The sequence below is a fragment of the Vanacampus margaritifer genome, chromosome 13 (genome assembly GCF_051991255.1).
Source record: "Vanacampus margaritifer isolate UIUO_Vmar chromosome 13, RoL_Vmar_1.0, whole genome shotgun sequence".
NCBI lineage: Eukaryota > Metazoa > Chordata > Actinopteri > Syngnathiformes > Syngnathidae > Vanacampus > Vanacampus margaritifer.
Window position 1 is genome coordinate 21341388 of NC_135444.1, and position 26238 is coordinate 21367625.

General features: G+C 42.8%; 3 protein-coding genes across 7 annotated transcripts; 2 read left to right on the plus strand and 1 right to left on the minus strand.

Moving 5' to 3' along the window:
* The first annotated feature begins 615 nt into the window (after positions 1 to 615).
* Positions 616 to 9806, plus strand: btbd8 (BTB domain containing 8). Its single transcript, XM_077584442.1, has 7 exons — positions 616 to 674; positions 1106 to 1143; positions 3366 to 3816; positions 5547 to 5625; positions 5695 to 5819; positions 5904 to 7451; positions 9061 to 9806. The coding sequence occupies exons 3-7, from the start codon at positions 3438 to 3440 to the stop codon at positions 9540 to 9542; spliced, it is 2613 nt and encodes an 870-aa protein (XP_077440568.1). The 5' UTR covers positions 616 to 674; positions 1106 to 1143; positions 3366 to 3437; the 3' UTR covers positions 9543 to 9806.
* Positions 9807 to 10394: 588 nt separating this feature from the next.
* Positions 10395 to 24893, plus strand: c13h1orf146 (chromosome 13 C1orf146 homolog). Of its 5 annotated transcripts, none has more exons than XM_077584445.1 (6): positions 10395 to 10565; positions 11401 to 11494; positions 11627 to 11789; positions 11992 to 12070; positions 12426 to 12543; positions 24773 to 24893. In XM_077584445.1, the coding sequence occupies exons 1-5, from the start codon at positions 10506 to 10508 to the stop codon at positions 12531 to 12533; spliced, it is 504 nt and encodes a 167-aa protein (XP_077440571.1). In that variant the 5' UTR covers positions 10395 to 10505; the 3' UTR covers positions 12534 to 12543; positions 24773 to 24893. The 5 variants fall into 5 exon arrangements, with proteins under 5 accessions (XP_077440571.1, XP_077440572.1, XP_077440574.1 ...); XM_077584446.1 differs by lacking the exon at positions 24773 to 24893 and adding an exon at positions 20791 to 21191; XM_077584448.1 differs by lacking the exon at positions 24773 to 24893 and adding an exon at positions 18551 to 18631.
* On the minus strand, positions 12549 to 17384 carry LOC144062757 (glomulin-like). The gene is made up of 18 exons (XM_077584443.1): positions 17194 to 17384; positions 16865 to 16990; positions 16641 to 16751; positions 16474 to 16582; positions 16165 to 16405; positions 15627 to 15720; positions 15387 to 15553; positions 15068 to 15121; positions 14955 to 14985; positions 14805 to 14894; positions 14625 to 14666; positions 14457 to 14530; positions 14249 to 14333; positions 14053 to 14162; positions 13679 to 13742; positions 13470 to 13605; positions 12743 to 12837; positions 12549 to 12678 (listed from the first exon to the last, which is right to left on the minus strand). Exons 1-18 carry the CDS (start codon positions 17275 to 17277, stop codon positions 12574 to 12576), a joined length of 1818 nt encoding a protein of 605 aa, XP_077440569.1. The 5' UTR covers positions 17278 to 17384; the 3' UTR covers positions 12549 to 12573.
* Positions 24894 to 26238: the final 1345 nt, after the last annotated feature.

Consider the following 26238-nt stretch of genomic DNA (forward strand, 5'->3'; position numbering starts at 1 on the left):
CAAATGCCATCTAGTGGCAGAAAAACGACCTCAACACAAATATCACACTTGTTTTTTTACAGTACATCTTTTTAATTTTAACTCAATGTTATGAATTATTATTACATGAATTTTATCAATGACTAAAAGATGCAGCAATATTTATTATTAGTTTAACTTTTTTCATTTTATATTAAGAATATGACAAATTTAGAAAGTAATATTTTATTGTAAATTTGCAATTAATCGTGAGTAAAGTCAAAATTTTAATCGCCTGACACCCCCTTTCACAGTAAACGTCATCTGGGGGTGACAAAATAAAACCGCAGTTTACACAAACAAACAAAGCAATAGAATCATTACGTCCTTGGCGGAGGTAATGGCCCGCTAATCTTGGGAGGTGAGTAAACCCTGCCCTCGCCGGATTAAGCCCGTGGCGGTCTCGGCTAATCTGATACAACACACACTCAGTGATGCATCTTCCGCACCAGAGAGTGAGTCTGAGGAGGGCGGGGTTGTGTGTTGCTATGGCGATGAAAGGTCCTTCCAAGCAGCTGCTGATTGGCTGGCACAGCACAGCACCATTTTTTCCATTCTTACCACACCCCTCCCCATTCCCCCCCCCCCCCACCTCTTGCCACCCCGCCAGACGCATTCCACGCTGCTGTACTGCGCCTCCTCTGGAGCTTCTTCAGGTGAGAAGCGTGTGCTGCGGGGATGATATGACGTAGTTTAGCTTTGACATTTTATGCTCGTTATTATTTGCTGCATGAGGACAAATTTGCCTGTATGTGTGTTTGGGGGTGGGGGTGGGGGGGGGACTGAAATGGTGCACATGATCCACACGCTGGTCTGTGGATGATAAGGCGACACCGAAGTAGCTGCCTGAATAATTCATCATGGATCTTAGCGTGTGGAAAACAGGTCGACTACAGCACAATGTGGTGTGATTACCTGTTACTGTATCATATTACTTGCTGAAATTGCATGACTGCTGCTCGGATGCAGCGTGCCGATCAATTCATTGACGGAAGGTTTGTTTTCTCTGCTCAATGGAGTGTGTGTGCGCATGCAGACTACGGAAAGCTAGTTTACTAACGATGCTCCTGCTGTTGTCTGCCTCCAGATGCTTTGGACCAGAAGACTGTCGTCAGCATCTCACTGGTACTTGTTAATACTTACATTAAGTGCAATTCAAGTGTAGTGCATTGCGTGGCCGCTCCACAATGTTGTGTTCATCCATGTATCGGTTCCAGGATAGTGATTTATTGGTTTTGTCCAGTCTGCCTTGTTTGTTGCCGTTTTGTTTCTGTCTCCAACATAGTCCCTTTTTCTGACTTGTGGTCACTCCATAACATTGTGTGCCTCTAATTAATATTCCAGGATGCTATATGACAATTTAGTTCCACTCAATCTACTTTGTTTTTGCCGTTTTACTAGATTATCCATATCTAGTCCTTTTTCTCCAGTAGACTGACATGTGGCCACTCCACAATGTTGTGTGCATCCATGTTTCGGTCCCAGGATTCTTAGTGATTTATTGGTTTTGTCCAGTCTGTCTTGTTTGTTGCCGTTTTGTATCTTTCTCCAACATAGTCCCTTTTTCTGACTTGTCTTCAACCCACAACATTGCGTGCCTTCTAATTAATATTCCAAGATCCTATATGATAATTTTGTTACACTCAATCAACTTTGTTTTTGCCATTTTGCTAGATTATCCATATACAGTCCTTTTTCTCCAGTAGACTAACATGTGATCACTCTACAATGTTGTCTGCATCCATGTTTATCATCTGGCAAGTTACTCTACTAATTAGTTCTGACCAATCTACCTCGTTTCTTGCTGTTTTGCGTAATTTCTCCAAATAGTCCTTTTTTTAGGTGGTGGTACCACAATGTTGTGCCTACAAATATTTAATTTTCCAAGAAGTTATGGGACTTCTTAGTTTTGCCCACTCTACCTTGTTTCTGGCCTTTACGCTACATTTCTCTAAAGTAGCTCCTTTTCCCCCCCTAGTAGCCTCTGAAATGTGGTCACTCCACAATGTTGTGTGCATCCATGTTTATGATCTGGGGAGTTAAGCTACTTAGTTCTGGCCATTCTACCTCGTTTATTGCCGTTTTGCTTCACTTCTTAAAAACAGTATTTTTTCCCCAGTAGATTCTGGCACGTTTCCACAAATTCCACAATGTGGTGTGCATCAATATTTATGTCCCAGCTAGCTATATAACTTAGTGGGTCCACCCAGTCATTCTCCAAAAGTAGTCATATTCATAAGTCGTTTTTTTCCTCCAGTCATGTGATCACTCCACAATGTTGTGTGCATCCATGTTTATGTTCCGGGTAGCTGTGGAACTTATTTGTTCCACAAAAGTTGTTTTGTTTGACAATTTGTTTCATTTCTTCAAAATTGTCCATTTACCCCCAAGTCCACTCTGACATCTTGTGGCTTGCTTCTTTCTTCACAACAGATTATTTTTGTTGTTTTATACGCCACTCTCCACAACATTCATTGTCCTACACCAGTCGCCAGCCATGTTTTTCCGCTTGACTGAAACGTTTTGAGGCGGGCCGTGTGCTCAGAGTTTCCGATTTCCACGCCATCTCAAATGCAGCAACGCAATGACATCATCCATCCATTTTTTAACCGCTTGTCCTAACAAGGGTCGCAGGGGGTGCTGGAGCCTATCCCAGCTGGCTTCGGGCAGTAGGCGGGATACACCCTGAACTGGTTGCCAGCCAATCGGAGGCAATGACATCATTGTTCCACTATTGCCTCTGGTAGTCTGGCAGTCAGTGGTCCAGCTAGCTCACCCATCCAGAAAAAGATGAATTTAAATTCAGCATAATAGAAATATAAGAGTCTGCTTGTAGCGCATTAGCATCAATGCAAACAATAAACTTGACTCACTGGTCAGTCTCTTGCCTTTTGCCAAGCAGGCCGATAGCATTACTGACTCCCGTAAAGTGTGCGTCATTTCAGCCCTTAATTGCAGAGGTTTGCCATGTGACACAAATGGCAAAGCCAGCTTCAGCGTGAAAAGAGCAGCAGATGTGCTGCTAAGGCCCGTTCATGCGGATCAGGGACGATTGAGAGCTCCTCAAAGCTTTTTATTGATCCTTTGTGAGCATTAGAAACATTCACCGGCCACTTCATTACTACAACAAAAGTCTGCTTTGGCAGGCAGTGTTAAAGGGGCTTTAGTGTTTTTTCTTTTGTTTTTTTGTTTCGCCATCTACTGGTATGCATATGAAATTATTTGTCATCTTTTTTTGTGACGGATGTGAAAGTTTTCAATAAAAAAAATCCCAATTTTTATGCGGTCCAAACACTTCAAACATGCTTCCTCACATACGTCTGTAATTTTTGTGTCTTGGTCTGCAGAAGGCGTTTCTAAGATGCTCGCCATCTGCTGAGTTCAAGAGTGTCCTGATTGCGCAGATTCCGCTTCCCGCCATGAAGTCGGACGCTCTGGCGACCGCTCACAAATCAGGAGATGGGCAAACCTCCAAGGTGAAGACCGCCAAGAAGCCCGGAGAGCGGAGCGCGGCGGCAAAGCCCAAAACGACTTTAACCGGGACGCCGGTTGTGAACGGCACTGCCGGAGCGGTGGGGGCCAGACGGGATGTTGCCGGTCCGGCTCGCTCCCGCGTGGTGAAAGAGACAGAGAAGAAGGCCAATCCTGGGACCAGACCTAAGATCTCTCCTCCGAGTTGCACGTCAAGAACTCCAAGGGGTTCTGCGCAACAAGCCGCCTTGTCCTCATCCGGAGGTGTCTCGCCAGAAAACAGCGGCAGTGGCGGGAGCCCTCGAAATGGCACTACCTCCATTCCAGGTGCTTGTTTGTTATCTCGACATCATTATGACAGAATGACGGAGGCAACTTATTAGGAAGTCTAAGGCTGGGAAAAAAAAGTCAACCAAGTCGGATAAGTGACTTTAAAAATGGGTCGATTAAAATTTTCTGCCTCGATCTTCCTGTTTTATACACAAAGTTTTTTTGTTTTTTTGGGGATTGGCAAAATGGCGGCTGTGATCTGGTCTTTATTTATTCTTTCTAATGGCCAAATTGTTTATGTTATTATTTGCCTGCTTAAACACAATCACTGACAATAATGACAATACAGCAGCACATTAAGCTTCCCCAAACCACAGGAAAGGAAGTTCTGAACTTGTGAAAAAGTGAGGGGGAAAAAAATGCACTTGGGCTGTAATTATTCCAAAATATATCCTGCCACTCGTTTTTAGGTGTTCGTCACTTAACCACTAACCAGTAGAGGGCAGTCATGCACTAAACGTGCCCAGAAGAAGACAGGAACAGGAAGTGATTGACCTCATGTAGCTAACAGCTATTTCTACCCTTCTTTACTCATGGAATAATGTTGACGCATCATCTGTAAGTGACTTTTAAGACATTACATGTGTAATGTAGATTTAGTAATGGATGTGTGAAGAAAATGGTAGTTAGTGTTTGTTCAATGATTACCTTAAGTGGTCATCGCTAGCGCGCTAATGCTAATCGCGATTGCTAACCGCATAGGTTCATTCTGTTTAATAATACACTTGTTTAGAAGATAATAAATTATGCACTTATATCCACTCAATTCAACTTATGTCCAACCTTACCTAACCAAAAACAAACAATAATAAATTAATAATAATAATAATAATAATAATAATAATAAATTCAGGCGGTGGGGGTGATTATTCGATTATGTGACAGCACAGTGTTTCCCACACCATGTTAATACTTGGGCGGGCCACCCAAGTAGATTTCAAGAAAATTTAAGAAAGATATATCAAAAAACAAACGTGTCGCGACCAGATATACCGCATGTAACATTAGCTCGTAGTCACTCACTTGTGGATCATGTGGAGACGCGAGTAGCAGGAACACCCAAAAAATCTGTGGGAAACACTGAGCACTAATTAAGTCCCTTCAGGTTTCAAGCAAGACGCAAGTTAATAGGACAAAAATCAAGCAGGTCAAGTTAAGTCAAGGCAATCAAGTCGAGTCTTTCATAGGTTTAAGACAACCAAAACCCTAAAATTGGCGACTTGCGTCTGATTTTAGTCACCAACCTTTGCTGAAAGACTGTAAAAGGTAAGTCATGTCACAACAACGTGTAGACAAGAAGAGATAAAGCATGCGGGCTGCTATCAGTGTGCCAGCAGCTGCTCAACCGCAGACGTCTAAACCGTGCACAGCTGCTACCAGGCTGCAGGGACTCGAGGGGGATGAGTGGGAGTCGGTGTGTGTGTGTGTGTGTGTGTGTGTGTGTGGGGGGGGGTGTTCGTTTGTTTGACTGAGCACTTTGTAAGCGTTTGTGGTTTTAGAAAGTCCGCTTAATCCTGATGTCATCACCGATAACATTATTCAAGGCCTTCTGTACTTAAGCACTTAAAACACGCAAAGTGGAACCTCCGAGGCTGAACAGAATCCATCCGGGGGCACTGGTCAACCTTCAGTTTGTTTAGGTTTAACAAATACTAGATATTATAAGCCTCAGCTCTTTCACCCAAACTAAAACCGTAAACCTTTAATGGTTTATGACCATATTTTAGGAGCAAGACCCAAACAGCAGGCCAAGCCTCTAAACAAACCAGTGCTGACCAAATCGGACTCGACAAAGCAGACCAGCAGGTGAGTTTGCCTAATTGCCAAAAAGTACTGTGGGGAAAATCCCGTTGTCATGGTTTTGACTGTCAGCAGTCCTGCCAGCAGGTCCAGGGTGAGAGAAGGCGTCAAAGTAAAGCCTGTAGCAGCGGAGGGTCCTGTGGCCGCAGCATCGAGAGCAAGAGCAGACACCAAAGGCAAAGGAGTCCACGACCACCACGGTTGGAATTTTTGGCTCTCCAAACGTTTCTCTTGTTTGACTGTAAATGTCCTTTTAACACCTGCCTTCTCTTTTTCTGGTTTAGTCGCCAAGCATGGAGCTGTTGGGAAAAAGACAACTTTGCCTAGGAAAGATCTTGACGGCTCGAGATCCTCTGCACTGACCAAACCACATGCGGAAAATGCCAAGAGGGTCTTAACCGGAGCCTCGGCGAAATCCTCTTCTAAACCAACCAAAGTGTCTACGCTGCCTTCTAAGCCACCCGTAAACAAGTTGGCACCAAAGCTTAAAAGTACCACTGAATCTGAGAAAGCAACACCAAAATCTGGCACAAACATTCAAAGTGCTGAAGGCCTCGGGGCAAAGGAAAATGGTCAAAGTTTAGACTGTAAAACTGAACAGGAGAAGAGTGGAAGCGCGAGTCAATACCAAGATTCCCTCAACCTGCAACTGGACTCAACTTGTACTTCCGGCATTCAGAAGACTGAGAAACAGTTCACAAACGGAGCAGACGAGCCTTGCGGAACTCCGCAAGCGGTCAGATCCATTTCGGTGGTTAAAAAGTCTGAAAGCCTCTCAGGTGTCCGGTCTCCAAGTACCCCGATAAACACCCCCGGAAGCGCCGGCACTCCCTTGGACGACTCGTGGAGCGCCATCCACCCGCAGGTCAGCCCGGCGTCCGAGACGGGTAGTACGCACTCCACCTCCTCGGACGACATCAAGCCGCGCTCGGAGGACTACGACGCAGGGGGCTCGCAGGACGATGACTGCTACGAGCGAGGAGTGTCCAAGTGCGGCACCATGCGCTGCCACGACTTCCTGGGACGCAGCAGCAGCGACACCAGCACGCCAGAGGAGCTCAAGATGTACGAGACCGGCGCGGGGCTGAGGGTGGAGGTCCGGCTGCGCGGCCGGGAGGCGGAGACCACCAGCGAGGAGGAGGTGGCGAGGCCGCGTCCCCGCTCGTGGGTGCAAAGGGAGGAACGTTCGGTGACTGCCGACACGCCGTCCAGCGTCCCGGAGCATCAGACTTCCGAGGAAGAGGAGGATGACGAAGAGGAAACGGAGGAGGAGAAGTCTGAAGTGGAGGTGGTCCCCAGTCAGGGTCCGACCGAGCCTTCGCCGCCATTTCAAGGCATCGTCAACCTGGCGTTCGACGATGACGCGGCGGACCAGGAGAACGAGCAGCCCGACTTTCCGCCCGCATCCAACTTCCGCCGGTCCGTTTTGCTCTCCGTGGACGAGTGCGAGGAGCTGGGCTCGGAGGAAGGCGCCGCGCAGACCCCTCAAGACCCCGACGACGCAGCCACTCCGTGCGATGTTTTCGAGTCGGACTCCGTCACTCCTCAGTCCCACTGCGCCCCCCACCACTCGCCCGATCCGTGCGAACATTCGGGTACGGCGCACCAGGAGCAAAGTGAAGAACCGCAAGAAAAGCCCACCGAGGCGAGTAAGGAAAAGCAAGGGAACGGCACCGACGCCACCAGAGACCCCCCGCCCCAGGAACGACCATGTCACCTGGACCTGCGGCACCCGTATGCCAACGGAACCAAGAAGGTCGACTTACACCTAGACTTAAATGAGCCACACATGCCGGGGGGCTCGCCCCTCCATGCTGCACAGTCTCCAGCAGGTAACGTATGATCTCCGGACTCTTCCTTGCTCCTCCCCCAAAAGCATTCTCTGCGTCCGACTCCTAGACCTGACCTGTACCATCCATTGTGTAGAAAGAAGGATATTACCACTTAAGACATTCAGGTTCAAATTCAAATCAATCTTCATGATCTGCTCTCATCACGAATGCATTTGAATTTGCAACATCGATATCCTTAGTCAGACCCCCGAGGGCGCGGGGCCTTTCTAAAAATAAAAAATAAAAGAAGAAGAGAAAAAAAAGCACTTTTTACACACAAACGCTTTATTTTTGTGATTTATTTCATACAACGAACTTCCAGCTCTAAGTTTGCCACGTACAGCATTTTAACATATCGCAAATGCATATTTGGTTATTTTGATGTCGAAACACAACAGAAAAGCTGACGAATGACAGTTCTGTTACGTCCCTTTAGTTCATAGGCAAGTTTCAGATCACAAGCAAAGACCGGGTGGAACCTCCACCAAGGCTTATTAAGTCATTCATGTAATGAATTTGGCCCAACTTAAAACGTACACAATTTTCCACCAACATGCAGTATTTACACTTCATTAAAAAAAAAAAAAAAATCAGCAAGTGTAACTTCACACATAAATATTAAAAAATCAACACAATTTAACGAAAAGCATATGAATGATGTCGAGATGATTGACAGCCACGGGTGCGAATGTAAATAAATAATTGTCATTTCTTCCTAATACAATAAAATAAACAACTGTGATGTTTGTTAAAATGCTATACGTGATGTAACATTTTTCAAAATATATATATTTTATATTTTTTAAAAAAAAATTGGGCTTTATTTTCTGCACTAACTTGTTTGATTTTGGATGTTATTTATTATTTTGGCACTGCATGCTGCTGCTTTCTGTTACATCTATTTTCTTTATGTTTGTCATCATTTATATTCTGTTGTCCCCTGTAGACTTGCTCCCGATGCTACAGACCAGAAACAATGTTATTGTTTGCTAATGCCGGCACATCGTTCCTACTGTATGGTACATTTTGTCTTTCCCTTCTGCCCAAATCCCCCCAAAACGTAGTTTGCCTCTGAGAAGAACATCCACGCAAACTAGTACTTTTATATTTTGTGGCACACACGAGTTCTGTGCGATGCATGGCTTATTGCTTTGTTTTGAGCATGCGGAGTAAAAAAAAAAAAAAATGATTTATTTGTTTTTGCTGTAAAAGCAGCTCTTAAAGTAAAGGTGTCCAAAATCCATCCTGGAGGCCATTTTGTGCCCCCGCCCCATGCCTTTTTTTCTTCTTTGTTTCATTCATTCACTACCAACCCAATTAAAAAAGGACCTTTGACGTCTATAGCCGTCAATGGCAGCAAATGAGTTAATTGATCAAACTTAAATAATGACGCTGTTTTTTGTTTCTTTAAATGTATTTCATTGGTTAGCATATCTTGTACGTTGGACAAGGTTTGGACACCCCTGCTTTAAAGCTACTGCTTCCTATTCGACTCCTGCTGCACCCAGACAACGATATTCATTTTGAAATGTTCAAAAAAAAAAAAAAAAAAACGATACATGGGCTGTGATACAGTTTGTCATTTTGCAATATTGTCAATTGTTTTTAGGCGACATTGCTTGTGACAGATTGGATCTAGGCGGCGACAAACGCGAGCGGACGCCGTCCAACAAAACCCTCTCCCCCATTTACGAGACGGACGCGGGCGACGCGTTTGCGCGCCGCTCGGACAAGGACAGAACAGGACAAGGAAACGTTGAGAGCAAACGCAGCGAGTTTGCCGAGCGGGACTGGAGCCTGCTCAGGCAGCTCCTCTCGGACCAGGAGTCCAATCTGGGCGTGATCAACCCGGTGCCCGAGGAGCTCAACCTAGCACAGTACCTCATCAAGCAGACGCTGTCCTTGTCGCGGGATTGTCTGGACGCCAGGGCCTTCCTGTCTCCGGAGAGGGAGAGCTTCAAGCGCTGGGCGGAACTCATCTCGCCCATGGACGACTCGTCCACCAGTATTACGGTGACCAGCTTCTCCCCGGAAGACGCCGCCTCGCCGCAAGGGGAGTGGACCATCGTGGAACTGGAAACACACCATTGACCTGCCACACAGGTGGAAACCATATATCTTGGTCTTAAATCAATTATTTTATTTTTTTTGGTACCTCAATGATCTGCCACCGGTCCTTAGGACATTTGGTACTGACCTGCACAAAATGACTGAACAAAAAATATTTGACTGATCACTGGATGTTCACCCGCTCGTCTTACCCATTCTATGTTGCAATGGATTATTTTAAGGAACAACTGTTGGCTGCAGCTTTTTGTGTCATATTATCAAAAATAAATGTGTGCAGTTTATGTAGATGTAGAGTTGAAATGGTTTATTCGGTCAAGGCACACACGCAAAGTACTAATAAAGAGCATTTTTTTGACAGGTGATCAAAGTTAAAACTGGTGTATTCAAGTAATCTATAAGCGACTACCCCCGAAGTAAACTATATATAGTACAAAAATAAAGATGTTTCCTTACTGTTTGTAACGTTTCAGTTGGCAGTTGACGTAACCCTAGAAAATGCTTATTGCAAAAATAAAAATACAAACAAAACAACTTAAAAAAAAATACAAAAACAAAGCTGACGGAACAGTGAAAGCCGCAAGTGCTGATAGTGTTTTCCGGTGTGCTTGCCTAACAAATTAAAAGCACCACGATGATATTGGGGGGGAACGACACAATCAACAGACACAAACACTTTTCATGAGAAAGTATCGTGCAAAGTATAATAAACGTTTAAGTAACATTTGTGGCATGTTCTATCAGCTTTTCGTCATTTAAACCCCGAAATGGGATGTGATGCTAATACTTCTAATTTAAACGCCAATAGCGGCTTCCGATTCTTAACCAATTAAAAGCGTAACAGGAAGAGATCAACAACCGCGAAGTCTCACGGACGGAAGTCGGTGACAGCAACCAGAAGTGGCCGGACAGTTGTCACAGTAAAACACTAGTGTAGTAAAGTTGTGGGTATTCATTTTCAAAATTATCTTAACATCTCTTTTGGTTATGGCTGCTGACGGGGAAAATCGGTGGACAACAACCATCATCATCAGCACGTCATTGCAGGTAAGCAGGGGTGAGAAGTAACGAAGAACAAATAACATTGTTGTACTTTCTGGTATCTGTGCTTTACTTGGCTTTTTATTTTAAATCTTTTTTTTCTTTGTTCTATAAACCCGCACATTTAGGAAAAAAAGATATACGCTTATGTATATCATTTTATTTAAGTATCTGTAATTCAATAAGTACAGCGTGAGAACACTTGCTACCTGAACGTAAAATGGATATTTTGACGCAGTTGATGACGTCAAGGAGGAGGCCGCCATGTTAGCCTATCACCTTGCTTGTTAGCTAGCTAGAATATCGACTGAACATAATAAACTCGAAACTAACCAGGTTAATTTGGGCCATATTCTCCTGTCTCTTGTCTTCTTGCGCACTTTTGGCTGCACAGATACTCACTCAAGATAATTGTATCACTTAAACACCTTCATGAAATAAAAACCCTGAAATGAGAGTGCCCCTGTCAAATCTGGTGTAGTGAGTGCATTCTTCCAGATTTAAGTAACTTTTGTTCCGCACACCCGGAGGCTGTAGTAAGTCTTGAGCCTCTTGAAGGTGAAACATTTATTGCATGTTTTGACTCAGTCAGGGGTCTCAAACCTGTGGTCCAGGGGCCATTTGCAGCCCGTAGAGTGATATTTTGTGGCCTCTTTAAGTGCAGCCCCGAAATTTGTTGTTGTTTTTCTGATGATAACTCAAACTTAGGCAGCATTATAAAAAAAAAAATGTAGTTAGGAGATTCAATTCTATTCAATATCTCCTTGAGTCAAAACAAGGGCGCATATCAAATATCAATCCTTTTTTACTTTGACTAATTCTTTGTTGTTGTTGTTTTCAGAGCCATGAAACCATCAGGATGCTCCGAGCTCAACAACACAGAATCCGACTCTCAGACAGTGTGGAGTGTGGATCCTTCATTTTTCCTCTGTCTGGTACAACAATGTTTAATTGCTCTCGTTATGAACCCTAACAAAAATCTCCTATATTTTTCTGTAGCGTTATTTTATTGCGTTAAATATAAAATGACTTGCGTGCTAATTGCAGTCATGCCTTTGCATGTGTAGGTACTGCGTTTAAACTGGTGGAGCCTGAAAATGTCCAAGACGAGCCGGGTCTCATAGAGCAAATCCAAAAGTTTGTGCAGGTGCACCGCAATAGTTTTCTGCTGCTGTATGCTCCTTTTAACGGCAAGAGACAACTGGACATGCTCTCACTCATCCAGCAAAAGTACGTCCAAATCACACAATTACGATATAAACTGCCAGGAATTGTGTATGCTATGGAGAAGCATTTGGTTCTTTAAAACAAGTCTTATGACCTTGTCGTTGGACAACATTGATACGTCGTAGGCCTACTGTACATATATGAAGTGTATTATTCCATTATTCTCACTTCAGATATTTGATTTTTTTTTTGTCTGCTTTTTCAGATTCTTTGGCAGTAATCTCCGAATTTTACCTGTGCGAAACCACAGTGACATTCTCAAAGGAATGCTGACCATTGCAAAGGTAAGGTTACATTTTGTTCCCAGTGGCAACGGCAGGCAGTTTTGCCCGAAATTTAGCTGACAGTTAAACATTAAAGGTAAGCACATAAAAGTGGTGCATTCCGAATTTAAAGTTTCAATATAGGTAATGGACTACACCTGCATCAGGTACACTATATACTTCCAACCTCACCAGTGATCAGAAAATTACCGATAGTTTCCAGTGAACTTCCTGCTCCATTCACGTCCATTATAAGCAAATTTGTACTATTTGCATCAGGTCTTGGTATCCAATCCTCAGCAATAGCAACGATTAACCGTATGGGATCCAAGTAAAATGCACAGGTGAGTAAATTCTGTATCTTTTTTTTCTACAGGCCACGAGCAAGCCTCACGTGGACCGCATCCGGCACAGGATGGCTCTGGCCAAAACTCACATCGTCGAGAGGAGCCCCGTGTGGGACATGCTTAAAAAGCTCGCCTGAAGAAATCAGCGTGAGTGTCAAACATTTGAAACTTTATTGTTTAAACAAATAAAGCAGCGGCGGCGTTCTTTTCCGCCGCAATCTCCTCTGTGCGCGCAATGAGGCTCTCCATAAGGTCGAAGGTCACGAGAGCGCTCTGCAGAACCTGAGGTACAGTTCAAAGTTAAACAATGTCATATGAGTTTTAATATACGTTTGTGTGTTTTAACCTGGTGTCGCTCCTCCGGGGACATTTTTGAAATCTTCTCGTGTTTGACTGGTTCATTTTGGATTGATGTGCTGGTGCAGTTTGACGCTCTGGCCGCTAGAGGGCATAAACGGCAAGCAAGTTAAAGTCAATGAATTAATATGAGAAAAAAGTTGTACTTGCAGGTTGTTTTTACATAATGTTAACAAATGTTGTGATTAAATATTGACATTACATGCTTTACAAGAAAAAAAATGTTACTAAACTCTTGTACAGTAATTATAAATAAAAACAAAGTTGCGTTTTTCTGAAAAAATTTAAACATTATTGTTTTACTTTCACAAGAGAAAAGTTGTAAAAAAAAATTATGTTATGAGAATATATTTGCCGTTGCAAGAAAAAGTTCTTATTTTAAGAAGAAAATACTAGACTACTCTTAACTACAAAAAAAATCATACTTTTACAATAACAATTGTTACAAGAATAAAGTTCCAGTATTACACTAAAAACCCAATTTCACATGAAGAAAATAAATCAAATAAATATACTGAAAGATAAAAGGATTTAGTTGAGATGTTCTATTTTTAAAAAAAATCTTCTGAAATTCATAGCATAACAAGAAAAAGTTGACCTAATTTTATGAGGGAAAAAAACATTTATGAGAATCGATTTTTTGTGTGTGTATGTATAATAACAGTCATCAAACAGTTGTTTTTTTAGTCAATTATTCTCCATGTATGTACTTTTACCTCTGGCTTTGAGCCTGTGCTCATCTCTCAGCCCGTTTAGCTCGACGGTGTAATAAGATCTTGACATGCTGATGCAAACGCGCAGCATTTTGGTGTATTCGTCCTTTAGCTTGCTCACTCCTTCCCACGCGTCCGCCTGCAGATCAAATAGACTAAATCAGGCAGGTGGAAGAGTGAGGACGGACGGACGGACATTAGAGGTGACCCACATTGTTCCTCAGAGCTTTGTCCCGGATGAGAAGGTAGCGCAGCAGGTTAAGACTTTCCATGATCCTGGATGGACACACAAAAGACAAAGTCTTTTTTTTTGTAGAAATCTACATTTTCGCCATCGCTTGCTTTGATATTTTACCATAAATCACAAAATTCAGCCTCCGAAGCCAGTTACACATTTTGTTTCGATCCACCATCTTAGGGTCATTTTGTCAATTTCCAGGAATCTTTCAAAGTGGACTTGACTTTTATTTTACATGCAAGTTTTTCTCATCATGGCATGTGCGGGTAGCATGGTGGCTAATAAGTCAACTTCATGCAATAACTCAGCGAGCTCATTTTGTTTTTATCGTAATGTAATCGGACTTACTTGTCCATGTTGTGGAGCACGTTTGTTTCTGCACCCTGAGGCAAACTTAACACCAAGCCCAACAGCGACACGAACTCTATCCCCAGGAACCAGCTTGTGGCGTTGCCCGGCTAGAAGATAATAATTGTCTTTTTTTTCTTTCTTTTTTTTTTAATACAGCAGCTGTTCTGTATATCATACGAGTCGTGAATCTCACCTTCATGGAGAACTCGACTTGATTTCTGATGTTCTTCACAATGTAACCTTCCACTCCTGGATGCTTGCTGGTTTTTAGCAGGCATCTGTTGTTATTGTTTTTTTTGTTTTTTTTAATGTATAAATAAATAAATAAATAAATAAATAAATAAATAAATAAATAAATAAGTGTCCAACAATACTGGGCAACGTTAGAGACGACAACTTACCTGAAGAGCTTGTGCTTTGCTTCAGCGTCTAATTTATTGATGAATAGCTGTAGAACCTTCAGTCCGCTTTCTCTCTGTAAAAGCACATTGCATTTACCTGACAGTTGTTAATTGATATTTCATAGTTACTATCGGATGATGGTCTGTCATTATGTCAAAGATACTCACCAGATGTTGCATCGGACAGTCAGTCAGAACTTGCAGCAGACTCTGTAACATTTGACATTGTAACTGTAAATGTGTCGGTCCAGATATGACCTATTGGTCCAAACTGTCCATGCTGCAATTTCTTTTGTTTTTAGAGTCTGCAGAACAAACCATCATGTAATTCTACTCTAAATGTCGCACCTGCTTTACGTCATAGATGCTCTTCACCTCCAGCAGAGTCGCAGGCAGGCTGTCGTCCTCCACATTCTCCAGGCTTTTTTTAAAAAGCGCCTGGTAGACAATTAAACGGTTAAATCCAACTTTTTTTTATGACCAACTTTAATTCCTTACCAGTCCTTTGAGGACGTGTGACTCCTTTTTGCTGACAAAGAAAAAGGACAGGCAATGTATTTTTTAATCATACGAAAAGACGAAGAATCGTTCATTGGGAGTTGATGGCGTACCTGCTGAGCAGCTGATGGACGTATTCCACGTTGTTCCGGAGGACAAATTCAGGACTGGGAACAACAGCAGAGGCGCATCTTAACCAGCTTGCGAAATTGAACTCGCAACTCACTTTTACTTCTACAATAGCAGAATCTTAAAATAAACTCTAATGTGCAAAAGCAGTCAGTGGACGGAGGCGATAATAGTTGTTACGTGCGCCCTCTGACCTGTTCCAGTTAAGAGGCAAGCGGCAGCGTTTTGAAACTGGAAACTTTTGAGGGAGGACTGTCTGACTCCAAAGAAACGTGGGAATGGTGTCGGGATCCAAAGTCTCACCTGAACACGACGGGGAAGCGTTCCGCACCCAGCAGCTTGACAAACACGAGATACGCCAAACAGCCTTTGGACTCGGCCAGCTGACTTTTGTCCATCTGGATGTTTTTCTTCGCCGTGCTGAAGAACAGGAGGTCCGCTGCCGACTCTTGGATGGCGGCTAAAGTGTCCTGCCACGATGACAATGCGTATTGATGGAGAAAAGAAAATCCATCAATGGAGATTTTCCATGTATTGTCTAACCATGATGTGTGACGCAAACAACCACGTGGGCGTCGGTCTTCTCCCTGGAGTCAGTAAAGCTTCCAGCAAAGGTTCCCTGAGACTCCGCATGCAGCTGCATGATGGAAAACGTTCACACTGAAACTTCAGTAGCATCACTGTGACATTTACAAATGATTTCTGGTGTGACCTAAATTAATAAATAAAATAATAAATACATAAATACAAATAATAATTAATAAATACAATTAATACACAAAATAAATTCGAATAAATGAATATATAATAACATACAATATTATATATAATATAAATACATAATGAATAAATAAATTAGATGTGTTTTAGCTAGTTTTTTGGATTAACAAAAGTTGGGCTGTTGTGTTATTGTGAGTGAGCAGATGATTTTCTGGTTCATGGACGATAGCGAATAGTAGTTATGTTTCAGTGGGCGTGGCCTACTCCATTGTTGCCCCTTTCCAGTGTTGCCAAATGAAAAAAAATAACTTCTGGGAGGAAAAAACAATTCTACACTCAAAAACTTCAATGTCGAACGTACAAGTTGAGCAGCTCCGTCTTCATCTCCTGGTGTCTTCCTCCTCCGTCCTTCCTCACCTCCTTCGCGAAAGTCTGCGTGAAGGCGCTCAAGGCTTGGCAGCAGCGGCCCAGACCCAACCGGTCCTCCTCCTCCTGCTGTTCGGTGTACGGAACCGGCAGCCGAGTCAACTGCTTGTGCAGGACCCTCAGCGCCGAGCCCAGCCAGGACGCCCGACCCACGTCCAACTCCGACCTCAGCAGCCCTGTTTGACCGCAGTGCACATCACTGCTTTGGACAGCGGGGGGCGCCAGTGAGCTGCATCAAAACTACCTCTCTCGAGATGCGGGAGCACTATCACCATGGTGTCGGAAATAGCATCCGGATCAAAGTCTTCTATGACGTCCAGCAAGTTCCGCAGGACGTCATCTGGCCTGCAGGTCTACACGACAGAATGAAGAGGAGGATGCAAGTCCATCTTGTCACAAGTTAGAACCTACCGTGACCACATGTGTGATAGCCGCCTGGATTTGGTCCAAAGTCTTCTGATTCTTCAATGCTTCTTTCATGAGAAGAGCCAAGAGGATGCAGCCCATGGACTTGACCATCCTCTGGGGACACAACAACAGATCGATCATGTCTAATAGCACAAAGAAATGTCTTGTCAAGTGAATATGAAAAGATGAAACTCAAACAACTTGTAGATGTTGTCGTTTTTGGTTACCTGATTTTTGTCATCTTGAAGGAAGGTCAGGAAGCGCTCGCTGTCTCCCTGAGCGAGACACGAACATCCCAAGTTCTTGAAGTGCTGCTGGTCCTCTGCTGTCAGCTCATCCTCAGGAGTGTCTCTCTACAAAAGGACAAGTGGCACCTTAAAGTCATTAGGATGTGCTGCGAAGGCCCTCTTAAAATTGTCGTCAACCTCAAATTTGGTAGCCTTCACGATTGGAACCACAACAAAGTATCAAGAAACCGTCAGGATATTTTTTTTTTGTTGATTTGTAGTCCTAATTTTTACTCAGCAAGACATTTCGAACAAGGTTGTGGACTCACCCATCGCTGGATGAGGTCGTTCACCATCCCCTCATCCATCATCACGGTCGCCTCTGTCCTCTCAGGCAATCCTTTTACCACCATGTCTTTATTCCGGAACGGCGGCAGCTGGCACGGCTGTCACAACTGTCAGAACCGCGCCCGCACCGGACAAACGGCCACCGACGCCTCGATTCGGTCTGAGAGGAACCCTGACGTAAACCTCTTATCTGCCTTTGTGCCGTAAGAGGATTACTCGGTGTGCTCACACAACATGCTTGCAAGTGTCTGGAAGGATCCGAGGACCCATTCGAGAAGTGACACAAAATAAGGAAGGTGTCCTTTTTTAAGAATGGAGGCACTTTGAAAAAGAACTCCATTACTGCGCTCTCAGGGGTGACATGCTACTGGAGAACAGGAACTTTATTGGGCCACATTCCACTCGGAGGAAGAATTTTACTTGCCTTGTGCCAAATAACGTTTAAGAGCAGAATTATTGAGACATGTGCACCTACAGGAAGTGAAAACGTGTCAATTGGAGACATTAAGGACTGTCTCAATACTTTTGTCATTATTATGGAACAGGACAGGAACATGATTGACAATAATTAAGCAATCAGGTTGTTCTTTTTTAGTCAGGTTATTGGTGAATTTTTGTCCCAAAAAATTGTTGAATTTTTTTGGGGAATATTTGTGTCTCGAAACAGTTCAGGACTGTCTCTCAAACGGTTTGCCCATATTACAGCACAGGACAGGACAGGATACGGAAGAATTAAGTAGTCAGGTTATTACTTCATATTTTTACATGTGTTGGGGATTTTTGTTTTCAGAAACAACTTAGGACATTTTTGTCCACATTATTTAATATGGATTAGGACAGGACAGACAAGGTGTGATTATGGAGTGTGTCACTAGTGTCCATATTATGGAATAGAACAGGACTGTTTTAAGTAGTCTGGTTATTCCTTCCTATTTGTTAAATGTGTTGTTTTTGGAAACGTCTTAGGACTGTCCTCAACATTTTTGTCCACATGGAATAGGACGGGACAGACAAGGGGTGATTATGGAGTGTGTCTCAATTCTAGCGTCCATATCATGGAGTAGAACAGGACAGTTTTATGTAGTCCGGTTATTCCTTCCTGTTTGTTGAATGTGTTGGGAATGTTTGTCTCAGTGTTTTCTTGTCCACATAATGGACAGGACAGAAGCAAGATTGATTGATTTTAGACTAATGCAATGAGCAAGCTGCCGTACAAAGAGGCGTGTGGATTAAAAATGACTTTCCAGCATATTGCGCCCAACACAAAAGACACTAAGACTCAGCTCATCCTTCTCATAGCGTGCTCATGTGTGTGTGTTTGTATTTTTGCTACAATAGAAGGACAATCACAGACTTCCTGCTTACCAGCGTCCTGATTTGCCATGAATGGGTCGCAGTGATGCGTGTTTGAACGATGGGATTTGAGACGCATCTGCCGGCCGCTCGTCTCCGTACAGTGCGATGAAAGCGCGGCACAAAAGCCGCACGAAAGCAAATAAAAGTGCAGCTTGCCACATCTTAATTAGGAGCTGATGAGCTGCTGTGTTCACAGAGCTGTCAGGGTGCAGAATTCAAACACACCCACAATCTGGATCACTCGTTTGTCTTTGTCCTTATTTTGCTTGCACGTTGCTTTTGTAAACACGGCTTTATCATCTCAACCGATAGACAAAAACATTTAATTAGAAAGTGCATTTAATGTTTTTCTTTTTCTTTTTAGGGTTTTATGACACCTTTTTACAATATGGTTAGGCTTATTTTGGTCAATAATGCTCTTTTACTGCACATTCGCTGCCATAGACGGCTTTACACGTCAAAGATGTATTTTTACAGGGCTGGCAGTGCATGACTTTGTGAAATAATTGGTGCACGGTTCCAGCGTGTCGGCAGCACCGACCTCTTCTCAGGTCACTGATATCACATGTCCATTTATTTTTTTATTGGCTTGACTCAATTTTGTTGACTATACGAATGAATAGAGAGGACATTTGGCACTGAATCTCCCCTGTAACTTTGGTGGGCCTTGAAGAAATCTCAAGAAGTCATGTCTGAAAAGTTTGCCATTTTGATTAGACGCGGCCCAGGTCGTCCTTCAGAAACTCCCCTACTAGAGATTTTGTCTATCTACTACCAAATTTGAACCTACTAGACCTATGAAGGACACCAAAGTGCAAAGTTTTTGCCCCTGCTTGTAAAGTTTGCCATTTAGGTTTGAAGTAGACATTTTTATCTTGCTCAGTTCTGGGGGATCATTTAAAGACAAACTTATCCCGCCAAGTCCAATAATAAGCCAACTCCACGAGGTCAGAGCTCGTCCAAACGTCTCATGTGCGCGATGAAGTTGCCACCCTGAATCTTTCCACCAATTTCCTCCAAACTGAGTCGAGCGAGTCCTTTTTCTGATGCACTGTCTATTTTTAAGATTTGCTTTGCTTATGCGGAGCGCTAAGGGAGTCCGAGAACGCGTCAAGCGCATTTCCTCGGTGACCTTTTAGCGAGAGCCCGGTTTTAAGTGAACGCTTTATCCAGTCCACTTCCCTCGCAGGCCTCTGCAGACCACTAGCGGCCCGCTTGCCGAGTAAAATGACAACAACAAAAACATGTTGAGTCTCTCTTGGGGATCCACTTAAGATACGCCGCTGCTTTCTTAAAAATCTCGTCAAAGCTCTGGCGAGTCAAATCTCAAGCAAGGAGTACGTAATGGCATCGTAATTGAAGTGGTTCGCATTGTATCATAACTGGAAGAGATTAGTATCGAAAAATTCTTATTGAAAAGGCTTGGATTGAAAAATGCTGTGATTCGTATCACATCGTAATTTGACTATATTATTTTGAGTCAATCATTTCATATCGTAGTTGCCGTGAATGATATCGCATCTGAAGTATATTCAGCGTAAACGTATTGTATCAACAAACAGCATTTTTATTTATTGATCAATATTTAATTCTATTTATATATTTATTTTTGTATTTATTTCGACATTTATTTTATTTATTTATTTTTAATCTTGTTTTATTTATTTATTTATTTTATATTTACCTTTATCTATTTGTTTAGGGTTATTTGTATTTTTTTTGTTTTTATTTCCATTTATATTTATTTGTATAAAATTTCTGAATTATATTTTCTATATCCGTTTTTATTTTCACTTTTATTCATCCTCCATACCCAGGGTCAGTAGCATCTCTTATAAAGTTAAACTGAAAATTTAAATAAATAGTTCCCTGAGATTAAAATGGTTTTAGATTGACTCTTTATCGGCCTTCAGATTTTTTTAAAAGGCCGATACAGATTTTCGTCAATATATAATAAGGCCTAATATTGGCGCAGATAATCGGCCTTTCTTGTTTTTAGCACTCGCCTGCACTGTTTGTTTATTGTCGCGGTGTGTGACAAAAAGACGGCCAACCGAGTGTAACGGAGATGATTTGACATCAGTCTTTTGCTGCCGGAATATCTTTTTAAGCTATGGGGGGGGTGGTGGGTTTCGCAGAGACACCCCCAGTGGCCCTGAGAGCTAATGGAGTTGGTGGTCTCACCAGGGATGCGACTGACCTATGCCCCCTTTTTGTAAAAGCTTTGCCCCTGCAGCAAACAATTGCAGGGAGGGGCCGGCTGCGTTTTCTCTCCCTGCAGAGAATCTTCTCCCGCATCTCTCAACATCTCTCGGTGCCGCCGCTTGATGTCGCGGCGAGGTGAAATCTCCCAAGCGACCGCGGCAGCATCTGTCCGCCATCAAGCGAGGGCTCCACGGTGTGAGATCTCGCCGTCTCGGCCGTCACTCTCCTTGTAAACTTGTCGACGATCAATACACACAGACGCTCGCTTCGGCTGGACAAGCGAGCTGCTGCGGGATCCCTGACAAGCGCCGATCAATATGGCTGTGTTTGGAGTCCCTCAATCCCTCCTTATCCACTGCATAGTGCCCTATATAGTCAATTTGACATTTTGTACAACTGTTTGAATACAGTAGGTAGTATACAGTAGCATAGGTTATTGCCTGTATAGAGACTTGAATGTATCCCACAATGCATCTTAAAAAGAAGTGAACAATGATGGTCACTAGAAAATCAAATTTATCCCATGATGCTTTCTGCCAATACAAAAAAATCTTTTTCTTTTTTCTGGGGTAGTCAACTGTTTGATTTTTGGTCATTACTTCTTGGGTCCCACTGACTGTGACTTTTTTTTCCTCAAGGAAAAAAAAAATATTTTTATGATTCCAACTTCTTTCTTAGAAAATTTCTCAGAAATGTTCCCCTTTAAAAAAAATAATAATAATTCAGTATTGTGGTTAATATTGCGTTAGTGGAATATGAGTTCAGCAGCAAAATCCAGCCGTTTTGATCCATCTCAGGGGGCGGCCATTTTGCCACTTGCTGTCGACTGACGATGACATCATTGTTGCTCAGGTCTCGGTTAACAACCAATCACAGCTCAGCGTCAGAAAACATGTGAGCTGTGATTGGTCATTGCCTGAGCAACTGTGATGTCATCTTCAGTCGACAGCAAGTGGCAAAATGGCCGCCCCCTGAGACGGATAAAAACGGCTGGATTTTGCCTCATAACACATATTTTATATATATATATATTAGTCATGTTTAGACTAGTCAGGTCACATACAACATATCACTGTCAAGAAATGTTTTAGGTTGACTTCCCCTTTAAAACTTCTTCCTAAAAATTTTTTTTTAAAAAACTGACTTGTTTTTGTAGAATTCTTTAATTAAATTAGATTTTGACTTTTTTTTTTTTATTCTACATGTTTTAACCCAACTTCCCCCCCCCCACCACAAAAAAATATCCTGTTATTGTTTTATCTTAACTCTACGGCACTTTCACAACAGCCACAGCTGTAACAAAACGCATACTTAAAAGAGAAAACAATCATGTTAAATCAATCCTTTAAAAAATTCTCATTTTCTGAAAATATGTGTTCATGAAAGATTACATTTTAACCCCCAAAAAAAAAATTTTTACTCATAAGATTCTAAATTTCTGTTGTGAAATTAAAAAGTGCTATTTTATTCTCTCACGATTATGACTCCTCTCTCAAAAAATCTGACTTTACTCAAAATTTACTAAAAATATGACTCTTGACACAAAACAGGCCAATTTTCACTTGGAAATTAGCGGCTGGCTCGGCTCAAACCGGCCGGCATCTCCCCGAGGGGGAGCGATCGAAGATGTTACATGTGAACTGGCTGTCAAGACGATTCCGTCAGCCGCTGTTTAAAGATGCTGACACACCATGTTTGGGGTACCGATGTCTTGTTGCAAGTGATGGCAGGCTTTTAGTCCCGTTTCTTTCTTTCCCCCCCACCCCAACACCCAAACTGCCTTTATCCGTTTAAGTGTTCACTCGAGTGCGACGATTCCCGTTTTTCACCTGCCACACGCGTCTCCTGACACTTCCTGCCTACTCAAGCCTTTCCTTTTCAGGTCATCTGCCCGCAACCCTTTGAATTTAATCGGAGACTTTTTCTCCTCAGACTTTTTTTTTTTTTGAAAGAATACAGCATTTTTTAACACGTAAAGAGCAGCCTGATTTAAATAAAAGCCCTTCAAGGACAAACCAAGACCATTTTTATCGGGACAATTTTGCTGCAATGCTTGCACACATGCAATGCCAAAATCTCACCATTTTCATATTTTAGTATTATCCGTCTAGTATACAATATGGTAGAAGTCAAATCCAATTTTCCTTTTTACTTTAAAATGGCGTCCTTTGATCAGGATCTCTCACTTTAAGGTAGAACCAGGGGTTGTTAGATAGATAGGTACATAGATACTCACTGTCGGGGTCAATCTTGCTCATTTAAATTAGCTATAAATTCGAATTTATAGCTATCTATCTATCTAGCTAGCTAGCTAGCTAGCTATCCAGGTAGCAGTTAGCTAGCTCTCATCAAGAAGACATCCCTCCATGGAACTAAACAGCGCACATAACACAGAATGTAAACATAGGTTAAAAATGGTGAAATATTTTGTTTGTTTGTTTTTAAGTTATCCCAGTGTGGCAACAGTTGCAGCTCTTGTTGGAATGTCAGAATAAATTAAGTCGTAAGTAAATTGTGATTCCCTTATGGCTTTTCAATGCCCACTCAAATCCTAATTCGATTCACCGATCACCGATTTGTGCGCATTCCTACTAAATTGTAAACAGTTTCTGAAGGACTGAGTTTTGTCATTCGGTGTGGGCGGGGCATAGTGGTTGACGATTGATGACTTGCTCTACAACAAACAAACTTGGGAAAATTCAGCCCTCACAGTATAATTTACCATCAAATTAGTAAAAAAAAAAAAACTAAATCTAAACAAGCCAGGTTTTGATTGAAGCGGCCATGTTAGGTTCATTTCCCTTTAAATATTTGGTCTTGTGGTCACTAAATCTGTAAATATTTCCGCCATTGCTTGTGGTCAGAGCCTGCCGGTGCAATTTGACGGACTCCACATTGCCTTGCAGGGCAACCAGGTGAAGTTTTGACCAAAGCTAGTTTCCTGTCCTGCGGTGTGATGATTATGAAAGCTTTGCAGGGCGGGATCAGATTCCGGTTGAGCTCATCAATGTTTCAGAGAACGCCAGAGGGAGAGTGGGAGAGCCGCGGCGCTGCCACGATCCATTTCTTTCCACTGCCGCTTTGCCCCTTTTTCTTTTTTCTTTTTTTTCAAATCTCTAACGTGATTAAAAACAGATTTGCTCTCACTTAAAAGTCCTCTTTGTATGCAAGGGATCAAACGTGAGAATAGGGCGAGCCGCTCCCCGGGTTCTATGGACCTTCGGGCCCGTGCAAGTTCTTCTACGCGATGCCGGGATCTCTCACCCGGGCTTTGATCCTGCTGCAGTGTGACACATGACCACACAAGACCCCCGGATGGGCATTAGCGCAGGCTTCAGCACACCCGACATCCGCCGCCGCCGCTCAAATCATTCATTAAATCAGAACACAAAAAGTAACTTTACTTGAATGCCTCGCCATCAATATTTCATGGCGGCTGAGGATGAATCTTTGTCGTTTTTTGCACTGCTTCCCGTGGCTGCGGGAAGCTCTTATGGATCCGACGTCTTCGGGCGCGCCGGTGACGGACGCCATGAATATTTCAGCGAGATTCATTGGCGACATCATGGCGCCGCTTCTCAAAGCCGTGTCGGTCTCATTTACATACGTATGTTTGACTTATTTATTTCAGCATGCTAATGTTTACACGCGCATGAACACGGTTCGAAGCGCTAATGCCTGCCGGAAAACACAAACATTCGAAAATGACATTTCACAACGCAAACAACAACAATGGTTCTTGTAACACGTTTACTTCGACGCTAACGTGTCCGCATGACTTATGCTGCATTCGGGGAAAGTGGGAAATCGGACTTTTCTGACTTCAAACCAGGAAGTGTGTACGGGAACACCGCCTTATAACATAAATACATTAATGAAGCAAAATTGCGAGAAGGCAAGTTTGCTGGAGGTAAAAATGTCATTTTGAGGACCAAAATAAAAAGCAATTTATCGCTATCCGCCATTTTTGTTGTTTACTTTTGCCTCAAATGTTTTCAGGTGTGAACTGGGAGAAGCCAACTGGGATAAATCTGACTTCCGACCATCCTCAAACGCAGCATTACATACAGCAAATTCTACAGTGAAAACTTTTAAAAAATAACATTTCAGTTAAGGCCTGGCAGGATAATTAATTGGTGATATTGCCACCTAGTGGCCTGGCATACTAACTGTAACAAATCCATGCAAACCACGTCTACATTATGTGTCACACTTTTCAATATGCAAAGGTATTTATTAGTGCTGTCAATTGATTAAAAAATTTTAACCAATTAATTGCACAATTTTCCATAATTAATCGCGATTAATCACATTTTTCTTTTTCTTTTTTTGAATTTAATACTCTGTCAAATACAACAGTTAAGCAAAGCGATCAAAATGGACTCAATCAAACAATTGTCAGAACTTCTCGCCTGCAGCTTTAGTTCTACTCACGAGAACCATTGGTTTGAGATGATGATGAAATGATACGCCAAAGGTGTACAAATAATATGCTATTTGAAATTTGCTCTGCAATCTGCGCATGATTAGAGTTCTCTAACAGGCATCAAGCAAGTAAATCAGAAAGTACCTCTAGTCGCCGCTCTGTGAGTTAACTGAGTTAATTTTTTAAAAACGCTTTAATGAATTAAAATTCATCTCCAGGCTTCACGCTGCAATACTGACAGCCCTAGTTTTTACTAAATAAAGCTGTTCTGCTGCGCGTCTGATTCTTACAAAGCCGATGTGAAAAGTGGCTACTTGTGTCTCATGTGTGATTAGAACAGCATCGATGCCCCCCCCCCCAAAAAAAAAAAAGACACGTGAATGCTTTTGTCAGAGAACAAGAAGACGATGGCGCTAAAAGGCCTTAACGTACTTGCTTGTCACTTGTGCTCAAACTCGTGTTTTGTTTCCCCTGAAGACAAGAAAACCTTTGAACTCCTTTTAAGCGTCCTTTTAATGTCACCTGCGGTGTCAAGTCAGAGAAAGAGGGGGGGGGGAGGTGAGGTGAGGTGACACATCGGCTTTGCGTGAAGTTGATCAGGTTGTTGTCATCCGTGAAGAGAACAACGTCTCCAACATGCCTGGCGCCGTCCAATGTGAGAATTCACAGAAACGATCACCAACACAGACACACTTTGTGTGGATTCTTTGAAATGTCATTGGCGGAAATGGAAACGGGTGGCACCGGCACATGGTTAGTCGGGTCTGGTCACCACCGGGAAGGTGCTCAGCTCACATGCAATCATCTGCTGATATGTGATGCTAAATGAAGCGGTTAAACACACACACACACACATGCACATGCACAAACCCCTCCCCTTCAGACTCACGCTGTTCAGGGCCCCAGACCCGACTAATGGAAAGCTTTCAAGATGGCCTCATTTGGCCCCCGCCGATTTCTAACCTGTGAGTGTATGTGTGGTCTTGGATTTAGAATCACTCGCAGACACAAGCACCTTGGGACATGCCATTAGAAACAA